At 46.7% G+C, this 17,358-nt stretch overlaps 1 protein-coding gene across 1 annotated transcript in view; it reads right to left on the reverse strand.

Moving 5' to 3' along the window:
- The window catches only part of LOC128767022 (adenylate cyclase type 1-like), a 46,360-nt gene extending 31,169 nt beyond the window's left edge, over positions 1 to 15,191 (reverse strand). The window contains exons 1-4 of the mRNA XM_053878703.1: positions 14,194 to 15,191; positions 11,737 to 11,886; positions 6,054 to 6,172; positions 1,863 to 1,974 (exon numbers count right to left, since the gene is read on the reverse strand). Coding sequence (XP_053734678.1) covers positions 1,863 to 1,974; positions 6,054 to 6,172; positions 11,737 to 11,886; positions 14,194 to 14,808 — 996 coding nt within the window. The 5' untranslated portion in view covers positions 14,809 to 15,191. The remainder of the gene's footprint in view (positions 1 to 1,862; positions 1,975 to 6,053; positions 6,173 to 11,736; positions 11,887 to 14,193) is intronic.
- Positions 15,192 to 17,358: the final 2,167 nt, after the last annotated feature.

Consider the following 17,358-nt stretch of genomic DNA (forward strand, 5'->3'; position numbering starts at 1 on the left):
TTGACCACAAAGAGCGGGTACATTTTGGTACGGAAAGAACGCATAAAGGGGCCTAGTACATTTCCACCATTGTTATGTTTTCTTCAATGTTTTCGTGGTATGAGGTTTCATGAAAACAGTGTACACCTTTTTATAATATTTGAATTTGAGCTCCTACTTCAATGAAACCTAACAACACTTTTAAACCAAAAGCGCCACCTCCAAAGTATGGCCATTGTTTCATGAAGCCGCATCAGCAAATCACTGGTGTTTTGAGAGAGTATTGCACATCTGTTTCTCCATAGAACTGTGTGGTGTTTCACAGGTCTGTCTGTGTCTGTTTTTCTCTGCACAGCTGTGTCTTCTGCTGAAAGTGTGTTGCTCAACCGTGACATGACCATTTTCATAATTCTCTGCGCTGCAGTGAGTTTTTTTTTGTTTTTAGTCTGAGTGTGAGTGTGGCCTGAGTTTGGCCTGCAGCGCTGCGTACTCGAGATTTGTGCACGGCTGAGGTGAAATACATGTATGTGTGTCATGGTGTGTGCTCCTGAATCCTCATGCAAGTGTGTGTGTGCACGTTCTTCAACCATATATTGGCAAACCACCAAGTTACAGACATGAGCTGACTTGACCATCTGACCTCTGCCGTGTTGTTATGGAGTCGAGGTGGAATTTTAACTTCCCACAGTGAAACTCTCCTTCAGTTCACTTTGGATATTTTTAATGCTTCGATCGATAGTTTCTCTGCATGTGTAATGATCCAAAATAAATTATTCATTTATCTAGTGGGAAGAAACTGGGAGCCGGTCCAGCAGCCGTCGACTCAACAGTTTGCAGTTAGCATCTTATTCTTAGCAGCTCCTTCTGCTGCCGCTTCAGCTGTCGCTGGGAAGAGGACCAGGTCTCTGTCAGAAAAAAGTGGAATATCCAGAGCAGGTTTGAGTAGCTCAGGGTTTAGTTCACAAATGTGGGAAGTATAGATTGTGTTCAGACTTGAGGGGTGAAGAAAGAGCTGAGGGTGAAGGGCAGAGCATCGACTGGGTGGCTTCCACGCTCACCTGTGCTCATGAACCTCGGAAGACAGTCGAGTCAGTGTTTTGTTTTACCTTCGTGACAGTAAAGGCTGGATTCACTTCCAACACAAAGCAGCAGCAGATTTGGTCAATTCAGATATGATTCCGCCTTAAAACATCTCCCAAGGAAGGCCGGTCATCCGGCTTGGTGAAATTAATGACTATTTCTCTGGCAATTTTTTTAGCGTCCCGAAAGTCACGCTCCGACTGGCGGGTGTTGGCGTTAGCGTTAGCTGCAGCGGTCTCACTTTCATGAGCATGGAAGACTCTTCGTGATCCGTCAAATGCTGGTGCTTTAAATGGTGTGTTTAATTTGTGGTGTTGACAACTTTTAACATGCTCCCCTCCAGAGCATCTTCCCTTTTCCTGCATGACCTGCAGGATGCAAACTTTACATGACAGACTGAAAAAACCTCCATAGGAGACCTGCTTCTACCGAGTGACCAGCGCAGCGAGGGAGGAGCGGACGCATCGCAACACACGTGATTGGTTGTTGTCATCGGCAATGACAGGCAGTGATCGGCATTCACCGATAATCGGCCGATCATGATTGGTGATAGATTGATCGGATAGATTGTACATCTTTAAACTGCGGAATCCATGGGAAAAATGAAAAGTTGCGGCATTTAAAAAAAAAATTTAATAATAGGAAAAAATGAAGAACAACACAGGTGGATTAAGGCCAGATATTTCAGCAGAAAGTGTAACATTGATAGGACAACAAAAGTGGCCTCGGTCATGTAGAACTGCAAGATGGAAAATGGCTGTGTGCTGGAGGTCATATTGGAACCTTTTGAAGTGTCGACTCACCGTGGCCAACTCATCAAACTTCCCGAAGAGCTCGTTGAGCAGTTTGACCAGCTCCTGCGCCGTGCACTGCGAGGCCAGACTGGTGAAGCCCACGATGTCGGCAAACAAGATGCTGCAAGAGAAAGAGAAAGAGGCCGTTATTCAGCGCAGTACCAGAGCATCCTCCCTCCGACTGTGATCTCGCAGGCCTGGAGGCACCCAGCGTCCAACCACCGCACAGCGCTACAGTCCAATCTTTGATGAGTGGATGTGTCTATTTCGCTCAAGTCTGAAATCCATTAGGCCTTCGATTGCTGCCGCAGGTTTTCAGGGCGGTGGAGAGATTCTGGCTGGTTGGTAATCAGATGGCGACGGCAGAAGTTAATGAGTCGTAATCAGGAGAATCGCCGCAGTAATGGAGTGTTTGTTTCACCGTGGAGATGCGTGACGGACACAGCAGGAGTTGTTTGAGAATGTACCACGACTGTGTGCAGCAGGCTGCGGTGAAAAATCAAGGTTCAGCAAAGACAAAAACAGAAAGCCATCTGTCTGTTTTCTCCCGCCCAGCCGAGGTTAAGAGCCGGGGCAGCAGCCTGAGCACCTCCAGCTCCACCGGGGGAACATGGAGGTCACTTCAGACACATCATCACTCCAAGACTGAGAGTCTTGGCCCATGCATTACGCCGAATAGGCTCCGTTAGGCTGACATGCATGAGGGATCGCGAAGCAGCCTGAAGCACCAGAGGTGTTCACGGCCTGCTAGGTCCAAGCTGTGGGATCCCAGCAGCTGGCCATCAACGATGGACCACCGTATGGTCAAGGGTAAGGGATCAACACCCAATTGCCTGGCACTTGGAGGTGTCCTGTCCCAGCTACGCTGGGGTTCCCTGCATTGGTTCTAGAGGTGGACATTCAGTCTTCCACATCTGGATCCTTGTATCGATGATCTGGATCTTATATTCACTGTTGGTGGAACCTTGGCTTTTCAGCGACCACTTCTAAGTCTACAACACTCCCTTCATCGAACAGGCAGGCATGGACTGACATGGGAGCCCCTCAGAGGCAGTGCGCCAGCAGCTCATGAGACCCACTTCGACTGAAGGGGAGTCATATCCCACCCTTTGGTAAAGATATATGCAGGGAAACGGTAGCAGATGACTGAGGGAAGCAGTGTTCCAGCTGAGACATTATCAAGACTGGTGCATATCGAGACCAAGATAAAGTCCAGACATTTGGAGAGCAACGAGAGACCAAGACATTTGGAGGTCAAGACCGAGACCAGAGCAAGGCAGTACACATAAGGAGTCTCAAACTGATCTACCGGATTAGTTAGTGTAGGATCAAAAGCCTGCATCCACTGTGGGCCTTTTGTGGATCAGTGTCATAACCATATGTCAAAGAAAAAACACAAACAAAACTGAACAAAAAGCCAGAATCCCTCTTTGACCAATGATGACAGTTTTCTCCGTGGGTCTCGATCGGGCTTGAATAGAAATCTCGGGTCCGCTCAGACTGAGACCAAGACAAGGCAGAGAGAAAACGCATTCAAAACCGAGACCCTGCAAAAGTGGTATCGAGTGCTACAACACTGGAGTGTTCTTCCTGGTTGTTGAGGAGTAACGCAGGTCAGCAGCCTCAACGCCATACAGCTAATAACTGCATTTTCATTTCTGATGTGGAACCTATTTGCACATTAAACAACTAGTTATTGCACACCAAAAACTACTGCTTGAAAAATAAACACAGAAAATATTGGGCCAGGACGAATCTGTGTTCAAAAAAAACAATCTTGATTCTTTTCATTAACACTTATAAACTTAATCATAAATATTGTCAAAAATAACCCACAAATATCACAGAAAAGAAAAAGCTTCATAACAATTAGAAATTATTTGGGATGCTCCAATCAGGATGTTTCGATTATCCATGGTGCCGATCATCACCGATACAAATGGATTTACGATGAATTTGTAATGAAAATAATGAGACCTTCTGTGTTCATGACATGACAAATGAAATCATTCAAATTCAGACGTGTTTTCATATTCCTCTTCAAGGAGGAAAAAAGAGGAAGGGGTTGATCCAATGTTGAAAACTGCGAAGGACAGAAATGCCGTGTGGGTTTACATGTATGTCCGTGGAGAAGAGCAGGACGTGAGACGTCAGGCGCAGTGCCAGCAGGGGGGTGTGTGGGGGGGAGGATGGAGAGCAGTCGACTCGCTCCCTTGACCTGCGCGCCCACTCTCCTGCAGCTCATGCCATGCCCAGCTCCTTGTTAAGGCCTTGTTATAAAGCAATCAGCTCAGAGCTGGGTCGTTCGCTCTCGCCCTGAATATTCTCTCTCAGCTGAAGAGGCCATGATCATGATGAGTCACCTGACGGAGTCAAACTTTCACCGCTCTTATTCTGAAGGGCTACAGTGAGCGTGTGTTCAGGATAACACTTCAGTCACCCTCTTACAAGAAGAGTCGGCGACTCGCCAGGAACATGCAGGAAGGTAGAGGAGGAGGCTTCACTGCAGTGAAAGTCTTCTGCGGCTGAGGCAGAGGATGCTGGCTGTGGAGTCAGAGGTTTCATGGCTCAACAATCGCAGGATGATTTTACTTTCACTTTGTGCAGTTGACAGCTGCTATTCCAAAGTAAAAGAAACCCACGGTTTGGTGCGCAACTCATGCTGATTCCTGCCACACAGGACACGGAATCGAACGCAGTTCACGGACGCCAGTCGCGCCCTTGAACCGTCCTTCATTACATCACAATGGGAGGCCACGGCCGCCGCCTCTGCTCAAACCTGTCGGTCATGAGGCTTCATGACACTTTGATTTGTTTCGTCATTTCTGTCCAGTAAATCATTTGATCGATAGATTTATCAACACATAAATATGACCTGTGTTTTGGTCATATTTATCTATTTATTTTTCCACTGTAACCACTGAATCCACTTCCACGAAAAAGTAGGCAATAAATAACAAAAAAAAAAAATGAAAAAGAGAATCAAGCAGATTCACAAAAGCAAACAAAACATATTGATCTGAGTCCAACACAGACAATAAAATAAATAAATACGATGAACCTTGTCGACCATCATAGATAAATGAGTGACAACACCAAGACAAAAATGTAAAAAGAAGCTAAAGACGAATTGCTTGATATGAGGTGAAGAAGAATTAGTAGCGGAAACAAAACAAATAAACACATCTAAATATATTAGACACACAAAATATCACAGATACCAAAGACAAAAATGTAAAACTAAGCTAAGGAAATAAAGTCAACCACTGCATTCAAAGATAAGTGAACTGTAGCAATTGTAGCAAAAATGCTGCTTCAAAAAAATGAATAAATAAATAATAATAAATAAAAACTAAAAACAAAACCTGGGACTGAAAAAAATTTGAGTAAAGAATGAAGAAAAAAAGGTCAAAGTCGCAAGTCAAAATAAATTAAATGAATAAAAAAGCATAGCATTTTAAAATAATGAAATGAAAAATAAATAGATAAAAATAAAAACTGTGACATAGACACACAGGAAAAAAAGAACCATAGCAACAAAAGACAACTGAGAATCTAGTCAATAGATTTAGTGTAATGCAGTAAGTGGCATCTTAAAAAGAAACAACAAGATGTCACTGTTGGTACATCTGAAGAAAAGTCTTAACACTTAAAAAAGAAAAGTACAACTGGACAATCGTCAAAAGAGAAATTCCACAACTGAACCATAATATAACAAGATCTAACAAGACGACTCAGTGAAACGACTGCATTTTGAACTAACTAAACATGACTAATATAAAATGTTATCTGATAACTAATATAACTAAATAAATTCCATCCACCTCACCACAAACACCATTGTTGAAACGTCAATGACTTTGGAGAAAAAAAAACACAGCTAAAATCTTCCAAATGGTAAAAATGGCATGCAACATTTTTTGGCCGAGAAAAAAGCAAGAGAGTCAAAGCATCCAAACACAATAGAATTCTTGTCAACGATGAGCAGCAAACGGCCTTCCCGTTCACGTTCTAACAGGATTCGACCCCCTCCCTCTGCAGGAGCTGCTTCTCATCTGCGCCAGATCTTTCGGTCCTCTAACCTTTATGCGGCGTCCCAGCTCTAATTGCTGTTGTTCTATTCTGGACTTTGACGTCACAGCAGGTGACACCTGGATCAAAACGACCGCCCGCCCCGCCGTCGCCATGACACCCCCGTACCTGACATTGTCGTGACGTTGGATGTAGATCTTGTGAAAGATCCTCTCCGGCGGCTTCAGGAAGTCCTCCTTCATCTCCATGGCAACGTTCCTGGGCAGCAGGCTCATTAGCAGACGCTCCTGAGGAGGCAGAAGAACTTCAGACGGACATGTCCGTGGAGACTCCAGCCAGGCCTCTGCCCACGTTCCAACAAATGTTTGGCTGTCACTCATAACTGAGGGGAAATGCAACCTTAAAATCAAGTTGAAACTGAGAAGGTGAAGCATCACAATAAGCCAACTGCCCAGATCCAGGCTCCTGACTGGCCCAGGGGCCAATTTCCATGAGGGTACAGAGCCCTTCCCAAACCATGTTACACTTTTAGAACCATTCATTGCTTTCTCCTGACCGAGGCCGACGTCTGTGTCCGTATCGCCGGGTCTGAGCAGCCACCCATACTAGGACCGCGAGGTCAAAGTCACCTGAGGACGATGAAGCCGATCCGATAACCTCTCAGGGACCAGACGGGTCCTTCTTCGAGGAGCGGTTTCAGTCATCTATAATTCACACTCCTCATCCCGGGTGAGCTGCTCAGAAAAGGCTCCATTTTCCTGTTCGAAACTGCAGTTCAAAGACTTGATCCACTTGCAGTTGCGCGATTGTTGTTGTTTACATCAGAGACCACCTTGCGATGACGTGTTTATCTCGCACTATTATGCGCCCTCCTTCTCTCAAGCCGACACATCATTTTTTCCCCTCACTCCTCCATGCCTTTCTCACGCTCTCTCTCGCTCTTTCTAGGACTCTCGATCCATAACACACATTTTCTCACACCATCTGATGCTTCCTGTCTCATTGCTTCTCTGGTCTCTTCAATGCTATTTTTCTCCCACACATTTCGCTCTCTCCATCACTCACTCACAAACCCTTTCTTACGCTCTCTTTCACGCTCTTTCTCTCACGCTCAGCCATGGCCCATGCTCTCGTGATGTCTGATCTCTGCCTGGTTCAGGCTCTTTCACTCTCTTCTTCTCTTCAGGAAAAATGCTCACGTGTCCTCTCTGCTGCCGCTCTTCCTTTTTGTGTGTTGCTCGGTCGCTCTTTCCTAACCTCTGTCGCTCTTTCCTATCCTCTGTCGCTCTTTCCTAACCTTCCTGCTAGGGCTGGTCAATTAATTGATGGTTTTTATCGGGATTACGATTATGTTTTCCTCCGATTATGAAAACGTTATGAACACCCGTCTCCCCAATGTCTCTCATTCTGTCCCGGTGCACCCGAACGCTGCACCATGGATCGTCCAGAAGGCACAGTGAGCCGCTACACAGAGTGGCGCGAGGCTCTGCCTGTCAGCGAGAGCGCTCAAGCCTCTGTTTACACGCCGTGTTGGACGCTAATATTAGCCACTGTTAGCTCCCGACTCGGTACATGGTATTCAGCTTCAGAACCTCCGAGGAGCAGACGCTCAGCCAGCGTTCTGAGTCACAACAGCAGCAACAGCATAGAGATGTTTTGAAAAAAAAAACAACAATTATTGGGAAGTAGATAAATGCATAAGGACAATCGCTCGCGCCTTGTAGTGTTGGGATTAACGCGTTATTAAGTAACGCGGTGTGGGATTCTTATTGTGTATATTTTGTCATTATGTTTCCATGTTAGCTGTAAAAGACCAGATGAATGTTGTCGTGGCGGCAAGCTATGTGGACGCTTGACAACAGGTCCAAAACAAGCATTTCCAATCTGGCAAAACGTCATCCAACCTGAAGCCGCCATGTTGGAGATACCCTTTGTCAACATCCCCATAGATCGTGAATGGAGTGCGATGGAAAAACGCAAAAAAAGCTCTTCGAAAAAAGGCTCGGCGAAAACGAGTTGGGAGTGACAGGACAGACAGAGAAAGTGCGCGACACTTCGAGAAGTTGAGCTTTATTGGTGGTGCGGAGCCGTAAGAGTGGGCTCCATCGTCGTAGGTGAACGATGACCCGGACACTCTTATCTTGATCTCGTCAGTCACCTGTTTTCTCGCCTATTCCATCCACCGCAGAGGATCTGAACTGTCACCGGAGTTCGGAGGCGTCTCACCAGATGGTGTGCGGATGGGTCAGGGAACTGTTCATCGCCGACATTTGCACCTTATATGAGAATGTGACGTATTTAAATATTTTGATGAGTGTGCGTGTGACAGAGAGCTATTTAAGGGAACGTTCTGAAAACTGTGGGGTGGCATCAATAACATGTTCTGACCAAAGTTTGGTGTGCTCTCTTCCACGGCAATACAATGCAAATGAACATTGTATTGTAATTCACAGTCATTTAGGCTATACTTTCTCTTTTTCTAATGAGCACAATATTCGGATGTTAGCCACAGTTTTGCCACCAAGGTCCTGGTTCACTAACCACAAGCGACTCCTTTCTTCTGACAGCTTCTGGCGTTGTTCTCCTTAATTTGTCATAACCTTTGGAAGTTCCAAATGTTTTTCACGATTGGAACGGTTCGTACAACCCAAAACACGAGCGTGATTCACCATGTTTCAAGGAAACGCAGCAGAAACGCCTTCAGTACCGCTCTGTGCTGAGCAGTGAGTCTCTCCAACATGGCGGCGTCTGGGTTGGACGACGCACCGTGAAAACCCTCTGTTGTAGATCATTGGTCAATAAAGTTTGAAACTTCAAAGACTGCTACACATAAAATGGTTGAATAATCAAGATTATGATATGAATCACACCAATCTCGATGATCATTTTTGCCGTCATGGTCCTAATCCTCGCTCTCTCTACCTCCTCTCTGACAATAGGCTCAGTCATTCCTTGATCACGAAACCTTCTGGAGCAATTTATGGCTTGGAGAACCAGGGGATGTGGCCGCACCTTGATGTGCTAATGAAAGCTCAGTTAAGCAAAGGCAAGGAGGTTGCCCCGGTAACCAGGGCTGTTTACCCAGACCACCACTACACGCTCTCATATTTAATTGAATTTGCTTTCATACCGGCTCTGCAACATGCCTTAATCTGATTTTAATATGCTTCGTGTGGGACCTCCGGCCGCTTCCCTCCGCCGCTGTGGGCAGTGACCCGCTGTCGACCCGCACAGACGGATCCCGATCAAGGCTCTGAGTGCGTCTCCCTCCCCGAGATAAACCGTGACCTTTACTGCGAGTAGAGAGGCCATGAAAGCAATCTGCTTGTGTAATTACCTGTCAGAAGGGAGCCGCTCGCAGCCCAGGAAAACACAGGATATCATCATCGTATCCGCAAATCCCAGGTGCTAAGTGTGCGCGCGGCGGGTAATCAATTCTCGCCTCGGCGTGGGCGGGATCCGAGCGGGGCGGCGGGCGGGGAGGGTGCGGCTCCAAACAAACTGTTTCTGTAAAGTTGCCCGACTGTTAAACGACTGGGTGAAGGTGAGTGGGTGGAGGGGGAGGTGGGGAAGGAGGGGGAGGGCCTCACCGTAATTGTTCCTTCCTAAAATAGCTGCTGCCATAGTTACTGCCGGTTGCAGGGGGAATACATTTGCACCTGAAACCTTCAAAAAAAAAAAAAATGGTGTCAATTGGAAACTTGCACGACCATATTGTCTGAACACGCCAGAACATTTGGTTTTGATTCCTCCATGCAAGGCCAATCCAGCCCGACGTCATTGCACGTGGGCCATGACGGCTCAATACCAAGTGCGTCACTGTCACGGCCCAGCTGCGTGCCGGCGTCTGTTGGAGGCGGAGTTACCGAAAAAACTGCTCACCAGTGTTGGAGTGTAATGTATCCTTTGCAATACAAATGAAACATTTAGAAGATGATGTCGCAATATGGAGACAAGGTCACCGCTGCATGTTATTAACTTGCTCATGTTTACATGTTACTGTCGTTTATCTGTTGCCTATAAAATATTACGTTTACTGTTGCGGTTGTGTTCACACCATATTTTTCTTTTTAGCTTACCAAACTGTTTACAAACATGTAGCTACTTCACTTGCGCTCTCATGTGAAGACGCGTTTAATGTTTGTTTGCGTGTCTCTCTTGTTGTAAATGACGTCACCGGACGAGCAGCACTCCTTGAGCAAACTTAACCCAATATTTGGGCTCTTCTGTTCTGTTTCACTTTGGGTTTGCAGTTCTAGCCTTGCCTCAAGAAAACTAGCAGAGAAGAGAGAATTTACAGACTTCGGTTGCGGTCCCCAAACGTAATTTTCCCAGATGTTCAGATGACAGATGAGCTGGATGTCGATGAAGTAGCGGAAATTGAGTTCATAATTTAGTATCTGCTCAGTTCTCTGTGGCGTAAACCAGATACATTTGCTCAGACGACAGTCACGTCAGCAAAATATAATGTCGGCCTACACACACAGGCACGAACACACACACAGAGCAGTTGATTTCTATGTCTCTTCATCGTCAAAAGTCGCTTGAACGTTGGCTTTAAACAACGCTTTGGTGCGTCATGATGCTGGTGTTACTTCCGCCTGAGTTAGACCCTCCCACTTTAGCTCTGCTTAAACTGGTTCGACCGCCGCGTGGAAAGCACCAAGGTCCGGAGGATCCAGAGGCGAGTCAGTGTAAAAGGCCTAATAAGACCGAGACCAAAGAGGAGGCCGAGACCAGGACAGAGGCAAAACAACTTTGTATCCCAATGATAGCATCAAAGATTAATTTTGCGAAAATAAATAAATAACATCACGAACATTTGTCTACTTTTTCAGTAAGGAACAACTGCAGACTAATAGGCTTCTTGTTCGGCCCGCAACAGTTTTGGAGGAGAAACCCAGTGGCTCAGCTCTGTCTTCCCCACGACAGACTGACACTGAGTCCCCATGACTGAAGACGCCTCCATTGATCTCACAGCTCAACACAACACTAATGCACATGCTGTCCACGCTAATGTTCATATTTAAACGCCTCTTCTGTGTCCCATTGTAACATGTTAGAGAGTCACTGAGACCATCCATCCTCATCCGCTTAACTGTTGCCGGGTCGCAGGGGCAACAGCTTTAGTCGGTCGAACCAAGATTGATCGGTAAATAGGGAGCTTTACCTTGTGGCTCAGCTCTCCCTTACAGACTGCCTGGAGAGAGCAATCCAGCCTTTTCCGTTTGAGAACCATGGCCTCTAACTTAGAGCTGCTGATCCACATCCCACCCGCTTCACACTCAGATGTAAACCGATCCAGCGAGAGTTGAAGAGATCGCAGCGTGATGAAGCCAGGAGAACCAAGTCATCTGCCAATAGCATTGACTGGATCCTCAGGCCCCCAAACTGCAAAGCCTCCTCCCCAGAGCTGCGCCTCGAACTCCTGTCCATGTGAACCAAGGACAGCATTGGAGAGAAAGCACAACCCTAGAAACATACAGAGCTTGCATCCAAGGATCCGGACACAACTGCCGCTCCTGGAATACAGGAAATGAATCGCCCTCAACCCAAATATTGCGAAGCTCTATTTTCTAGACAGTAAGCCACTGTGAAATGGTGACTGTCTTCAGGTGGATGAATAAATGAACTGATGACTTTGGCTTCCTCTGACTGGTTTCAGGCTCAGGATCGCTGGATGTCTGAGGTCAGCAAAGCGATGTCATCTTTTCACTCCTTCAGGGAGTTGACTGCAATAAGGCAGCAGCCTCACCTAAAGGATCATGCGACATCTCAAGGGACCAGAGGCGCCTGATCGTATTTCATGACCGCGTCGAAAGCAACAGTGGAGCTTGCTCAAGGGTCCCACCTGCTTCTCGTTCTCGTCCTCCAGCCGAAGACGCTCCTCGATGCAGCTGCGCGCCTGCAGGAAGACTTTCCTCTGAGTCCGCTCGGTGAGGATCCGCACGAAGACCCCCGACAAGTTGACGCTGGCGAACAGAACGGCGTTGGCTGCCAGCTGCAGAAAGGAGAAGCGTCCACATTAGACTGCTAATCCAGAGGTCGGACGAAGGTCAGATCGCGAGGGGCCGACTTGAGGACGAAAAGTGTTGAAGTGCTGTATTGATTGAGGAGCTGAGACAATTGGTGCTGGAGGACACCTTATTGAGAAGATTGACACTGTGACCTCTTCAGTGGGGCTGTAAATAAAGGCTAAAGGTCAAAGGTTATTCAAACTGTCTAATACTATAAAGCAGAAGAAGTGTGTGTGCACTTGTTTATCCCACTATGTGTGTGATCCCACTATCCGTGTGAGGACCTAATGACTTTGTGGGGAGCCCTTTTCGGTGGACGCCATAAGATTAAGGCTCAATTTGAGATAACTGGGTCATTATATTTAAGCTACAGTTTGGTCCTGGTTCCTGGTTAGCCATGTGTTTTGGATGATTAGGTTTAGGGGGAGAGACTGGGGAAAGGACGATGGCCATGAGAAAACTCAATACAAACGTGTGTGTGCTCAAAGTTTGTTGTTGCCTCTAAATATTGTAACTTTACTCGAGTCGAGAGCATGAAAGAGAGAGTGTGCAAGCGGCTAAATGGCAAGCGAGCGAGCGATTATGAATTGGAAAAAAGTGAGAGAGCGTGAACGAGTGCTGCGGCGTGGGTGACAGGGAAGACAGGAAGATGAAACGTGCACAGGACTGCATGAAAGAGTGGCGTTTGAAAGCAAGAGGCGTGCAGGAGAGTGAGCAAGACACAGACAGAGGAGAGGGTGAAAGTTAGAGGGTGAGAGACACGGAAAGTGCTTAAAAAGAAAGAGTGAACGTGTGAGATGGTAGTCTTGGTGTTTCAGCTTGGTAGAGAGTGGAGAGTCAACCAGAACCAAAACATTACATGGCCAAGTGGCAGCAACACTTCTGCTGACTCAGCAGTGAGTTCAGTTAAACACGGAGCGTCAGAGCGTCACAACTTCTCCTCAGGCTGGGGTGTCCTGGCCTCACGGTCCCGGGTCAACGCCTCAGACTACTGGAGCAGAACTAGCTGCTGCGGGAAGTGTGTCAGTCTGCTTGGTTAATCTGGTGAATCAAAGTCTGGGCAGAGCTCCAAGCCTCCTACTCTGGAGACAGCAGCCAAAATCCATCATCCACCTCCAGCTCACTTGAAGTCGACCGGTGCATCGCTTCAGTGTCGAGACGAGCCGGAAGAGTTGACTTTTGCCTGCTGCTACCGATCACCGATCAGCATGAAAGGCTGAGGTCACTTCCTGTTCCTCAAGCCGGTGTTTCAGAGTAAGAGTATGTGGGATCAGATATTGAGTTCCGGACGTTTGTGCTGACTTTTGCTGTTTGTGCTAATGTTAGAGCTGGTCTTTGTACATAGACTCTTCGTCCATAAACGCCTTAATATAGTAAAAAAAAAACAAAAAAAAAAACAATAATAATAATAATAATAAAATAAAATAGTTCAATACTAGAGCATACATTTTCAAAAACATAAATGCATAAATACAAGTGATTTAATTAAAATAATTAAAAATTATTATATGACAAGGAGAAACAAGTTGAATTTAAAATAGATCCAATAGGTCCAACTTTGTGATAACACGACCTCAAATTTACACAGGAGTGACAACACAAGAGGGATGGTACCGTTGACTCAATATTGGTGAGTTAATGAGTAGAAAAACAGATGAATGCTGATGACAGCAAAGAGGTCTCAAGAGTGACAATAGAATAAAGACGTCTAAAATTCATGAAATGAATAATTCAACAATTCGAGGTAGTTCACAAATTAAATATTTAAAAATATACAATAACTAGTTACTCATTTGTTGATTCATCAAAACACCATCTTAATCTTTCAATGATTTATGCACTATTTTATGCATTATTTTATGCATTATGCATGGTTTTGCTTCCTATAGAAAATAGAAGAAGAAACAACATGATTGTATTTGAAGTGGAAGATGATTTAGTTAAAATATTTTAACAAGGAAAAATATGTTTTTTCATTTTTTCTAAAGGACAATGGGAGACACAACTAAGTTTAAGAAAAGCATAAATAAGTTGAGATTTTTTTATTTACTTATTTCTAACAGCGCCTTCATTCAATTTTTTTGACAATTCGTTGGGACTTTTCGTATGTATGACATGGATTTTCCGATGATGCTTACAATTTCTGTTTTAATCAGAAATATTCTCTTTTTTACTCTCGTCTCCTTCACAAGACATTGAGTTCACGCCACGAATCTGACTCTTTTCTTCTATATAAACGTTTTATTCTTCGTTGAAGATGGAAGCGGCGGGGTTGAGGGTTCAAAACTCACGGGTCTCCAGAGTTTCTGCTTCCTCCCGGTGAAAGACGTCGCGATGACGATGAAGTGCGAAGCGGCCAGCATCACCCCGAACAGGACCGCCAGCGTGGTCCGGACCGGCAGGAGCGCGTAGGCCACCAGCGTGACCAGCATCAGCTGCCACACGCCTTGCTCGGGGGTCGCGACAGCGACGGGTTCGGACGCGCCGAGCGCCAGCGGGAAGGGGCAGCAGAGCAGCGCGAAGGTGAAGCTGAAGAGAAGCGCCAGTTTGGCGATCTGCTGCAGCTGCGTGGCCTGCAGGTACTTGACGTTGGTGACGATGAAGAGCGACAGGAAGACCACGCAGTGGACCGGGTACGAACCTTTGGACACCGACAGCCGCGGGCCGGACAGCAGCTCCAACAGCGACAGAGACGACGCGGCCACGATCAGAACCGCCAGAGCCTTGAGTGTGGCGGTCTGTTCCAGCTTCAGGTTGTAGTTCTGGAATAGAACCTGCAACTCCTGGCTGCTGAACTCGTCCTCGCAGGAGATGGAGCGCAGCGGCGCCGCGGCCGGACAGCGACCCTTCCTCCGTCGGGTCTTGACTCTTTGGAATGGCATCTCCTCCATGCTCCTGCCATTCATGGAGCGGGAGAGCCCCCCCACCGCCGCATCAACGTGTCCACCTCCCAGCCGGCTGGGATTCGAACCTTCTCCCGGTTCATGCGCCCCGAATGTCTGAGGCTCGGTGTCGGCTCCTCCACAGGTCGCGTGTCTGGATCTCAACACTTGTGATCCGTCACTGCGCGGGACTTGGTGCTGGCGCGTGCAGGACGTCCTCCTCCTCCTCAGAGACCAGCGGCAGGTCCGGATCCAGAGCCCGGTCCATCCTCCTGCGCCGCCTCCGCCTGGAAATGAAGTGATTTCCCTTCAACGTCTGCAGTCAGCGCTGATGTGGTTCCGGCTAAAAATAGCGCCGTGCAGCCTCGCAGAGCAACCATTTGGTCTTTCCCACATCTCCTCCCTCATCGACCTGACTGCGTGTTCCAGACCAGCAGGAGGGTCCAGCGCTCACGTCCGCGACCCACATAGTGACGACATGCTCACGCATTGTTAAAACACGGTCGTCGATGTTATTTTTTTGGAGGATATATATATATATATATATGATTTTATCAGAGACAGAAATCCATGTTTTTTTTCCCGAACATTTTCACCCCAAATGTTCTTTTAATTTTTTTTTTTTTAATTAGTTAGTATTAGTATTTATAATTTATTTATAATAACTGTTGCCTTTCCCCTGTAAAATCAGGCATTTTGATTTAGGAAACAAAAGACGAACTTAGTGTCCAGTTTGTGGTTCTCCGGGTTTATTCAACTGGGAGGAGGCTACGGGGCAGACCCAGGGCACGTGGCCCATTTTGTTCTGTTCGTAAGCAGAGAAACTGATCCCCCACGCCAGAGACAGCCGATGAATTGGGAAATAAACACATCAATTCACTTTTCTCTCAAACCTAGAAACCTCATGTCCTCCTTCACCACCTCCATCAATCTCCTCTTTGGCCTTCCTCTCCACCTTCTGCCTGGCAGTTCCAACATCTCAACATCTTCATCTACCAATGTACTGGCTACATCTCTCCTCTGTACATGTCTTTACAACATCTTCATCTTGTTTTCCCTTCAGCTTCTCCCTTCAGTGGTGGCCACAGCAGATCATCCTCCTCCACCTCCCCCTGTCCTCTGCTTCCTCTTCTCTCAAACCTACAAACCTCATGTCCTCCTTCACCACCTCCATCAATCTCCTCTTTGGCCTTCCTCTCCACCTTCTGCCTGGCAGTTCCATCCTCAACATCTTCATCTACCAATGTACTGGCTCTCTCTCTCTCCTCTGTACATGTCCAAACCATCTCCATCTAGCCTCTCTGACTTGGTCTCCTAAACACCTGAGCACATGTGCTGTCCCTCTGATCCTATCATCATCCTGCTCACTCCCAGAGAGAAGCTCAGCATCTTCATCTCTGCTCCCTCCAGCTCTGCCTCCTGTCTTTTCCTCAGTGCCATTGTTTCCAATGCATACAACATGGTCAGTATTTCATAAAACATTCGACATGAACCTGAGGTCTTCTTCTTCATTTTTTTTACCATTTGGTGGCTCGTTTTGTTGCTGCCCCCTACTGGAGGAGCCACACAAATGATTGTCACAGACACATTGGTGACCTTGCCTGGGGGTCAGGATCCGAGGTCTCCATGGAGATGGACGGCTCCTGCTCAGCAATGAAGGAGTCAATCTAAAGCACTTTGCGAGCTGCTAACAAAAAGTCTCTTCATGCGAGTAGTCAATAACTGGAGCGTCGATAGCCGAGATCATTTAGAAATCAATAACCAGCCGCGTTGCCACCCAGACGGAGAGCGGGAACAATGTCGCACCCTTCAACTGGAATCAGTTGATTTTGCTTTGATTGTACGAGCACAAAGCGCCGGAGCGCGGCTCACGTTCTCAAGGGCCACCGTCCACACCAAATCAAGGGTTGCTGAGCGAAGGACACTAATCCTCCTGGTTGTCAAGGGGCCTGGCGTGACTAACTCAGCGAAGGTAATAACATGCTAATACAGAATCTTCCCAAACCAATATCAGACTCCTCAAGAGCAGAGGATAAGAATAGAGGTAATTCAATTTAATCCTGAGGGGCCGCATCAGAACTCAACTCTCATTTGCAGGGAGTCTCCAAATATCACAGCAGGAATAAACAACCACAATAGACCCTTAAAAAAGGGGGTCTGGTGGAGACCTGGATGAGTTGGGTGGAGGTTGTCGAGTTTGATTTAGCCAGTGAGGAATTTAAAGCTCAGAACTACACAGTGGATCCAGAGAGACTGGAAGCCTGTGGAAGTTGGTCGTGATGGGTAGATGAGGTTTCATGAAACAGTGTCCTGATATTTAGAGGCCATCAGATGGCGCTGTCTGCTTCAAAATGTTTGAATTTGACCAACGAAAACTTTCTCAATCGAGAGCGCCATTTAGTGACCTCCGAAACATTAATACACCGTTTGATCAACCCTGCGATACTGTTTCACGATACCTCATCTACCTATCACTAGTAGTCAGGGTATTACTGTAATGGACCTGGGTTCTGAGCATCTGACCGACAAGTTTGGATCAATAAATGATGAGATCATTTTTGAGAGCTGGTTGTC

This window comes from Synchiropus splendidus, chromosome 1 (assembly GCF_027744825.2).
Source record: "Synchiropus splendidus isolate RoL2022-P1 chromosome 1, RoL_Sspl_1.0, whole genome shotgun sequence".
NCBI classification, from domain to species: Eukaryota; Metazoa; Chordata; class Actinopteri; order Syngnathiformes; family Callionymidae; genus Synchiropus; species Synchiropus splendidus.